The sequence below is a fragment of the Montipora foliosa genome, chromosome 14 (genome assembly GCF_036669935.1).
Source record: "Montipora foliosa isolate CH-2021 chromosome 14, ASM3666993v2, whole genome shotgun sequence".
Lineage (NCBI taxonomy): Eukaryota > Metazoa > Cnidaria > Anthozoa > Scleractinia > Acroporidae > Montipora > Montipora foliosa.
Window position 1 is genome coordinate 10,800,691 of NC_090882.1, and position 1,661 is coordinate 10,802,351.

The window sequence follows — 1,661 nt, forward strand, 5'->3', positions numbered from 1 at the left end:
TTGTTTACACTAGAAATGTAAAGACAAAAGTTGAACAACGTGACATTGAAATGTTTTGTTTCTTGCGCTATTTCTAGAATGATGTACACTGTATGTCCTGAAAATAGGGTTTCTTTTTATCTCTGATAGATTTAACTGTAAAATACTTTTAAGCAACCATGCGTAGAAGTTCACACGACAGAAATTGTATTCTATTTTTAGGCAGGTGTCGGGTGACATCTGGGGGAATATTCAGTTTTCAACGTTTTATAACCCATTTTAAAACCAGTAATTCGCAATCAACGTAACCACAACTTCTAAGAAAATTCCGAGAAATTTATACCGAACGGTGCGAACTTCTCTCGCGACAAACTCCTTAACTTCCCAACGAAGTTCGTGGTGAAATTAACAACATCGTTTCTAAGTTCACAATTTGAATAACAACTACGTAATGAAATTGCCAAGTTCGTAGCGAACTTTGGGAATTTCAAACGAACTTCGGAAACCGTTTGTCAAAAGTTTTGTGAAACGCACTGTAAGCATTTGTACTCGTAACAGTTGTTTTATGGTAAGATATACCTTCATATATCTTAACTTTTCATGATTTCTATTCGAACTCATAATCCGTATTTAAACTACCACGATTATTTTCTTTAAAAAATACATCGTCAAAGAGCATGTCAGATCTGAAATGCCACTGCTCATTTTGTTAATTCATTAATTTTAACATCATTCAACTGCGAGCCGTCTTGTGATCATCTCCTTTTAGCGTCTTTTCAGGGGCACCCAACGTCAATTTTCGGAAAATATCTGTTCGCAAGACGATTTGAGATCTAGAATTTTCGGAACATTTGTTGTAAAATTTCTTGCTTGCCTGCCTGTCCTAGGATTTTCGAACATCTACAAAAAGGTATAATTCCCCCATTTTTAAAGGATTTTTACTCTAAAATGGTCACCTAGAATTTTCGGGAGCCTTTTCTCTGGCTGAAATTTTCGTAACTTTTGATACCTATAATTTTCGGATCACTAGACTTTCAGCTAGGAAATCCGAACAGATAAAAAATTTTCAGGGGATAAAAATATGCCTATATCTACCATTTAAATACAAAAATACATTTAACAATGCTATGTTTAAGTGGTTTTGACCTATACTTTCGTTGGGTGCCCCTGGCTTTTACCCATCGTTCAAACGACTTCCGGCCTGAACGTAAAGAAACGAAGGTTGGAAAAGTTGAATGTTTGAACGAGGCAAATCGGTACATGTACTTGAAGCCTTATACGTTCGCCAGCCATACCCACACTGTCATACAAATGTTCCGAAATCTCTAATTGTCTCTACCATGGCATTCTTTGTGTGAATTTTACTTCAAACTACCGTACTCTCTAACTCTCTGATTTAAACCTACTGTCTGGTAGCAATAACAACAGTAGCAGGGAAACAGTTCAGATGATCCGTCTCATAGCTGTGCGTTCTTAACTGTACTTGAGTCACTATTTTTAACAAGTTACAAATGTTGTACTCACCCGAAGAGGACATATCTTGAAGATGAACTTGCTCGCTGTTTCTGGAGCTCATGGCCGATAGGACTTCTAAGAATTCCAAAGCTTTGTTTGCATATCATGTGGCTTTTCTCAGAAACGTTTAATTAAGTGCTTTCTGGAAAGGTCACATTTACAGTTTA

The 1,661-nt window shown here is 36.5% G+C and overlaps 1 protein-coding gene across 2 annotated transcripts in view; it reads right to left on the reverse strand.

The window, feature by feature from the left end:
• The window catches only part of LOC137984591 (uncharacterized), a 9,975-nt gene extending 8,314 nt beyond the window's left edge, over positions 1-1,661 (reverse strand). The window contains exon 1 of one of the 2 annotated variants that reach the window (XM_068831762.1): positions 1,504-1,661. In XM_068831762.1, coding sequence (XP_068687863.1) covers positions 1,504-1,555 — 52 coding nt within the window. In that variant the 5' untranslated portion in view covers positions 1,556-1,661. The remainder of the gene's footprint in view (positions 1-1,503) is intronic. The other variant, XM_068831761.1, reaches the window with a different exon arrangement.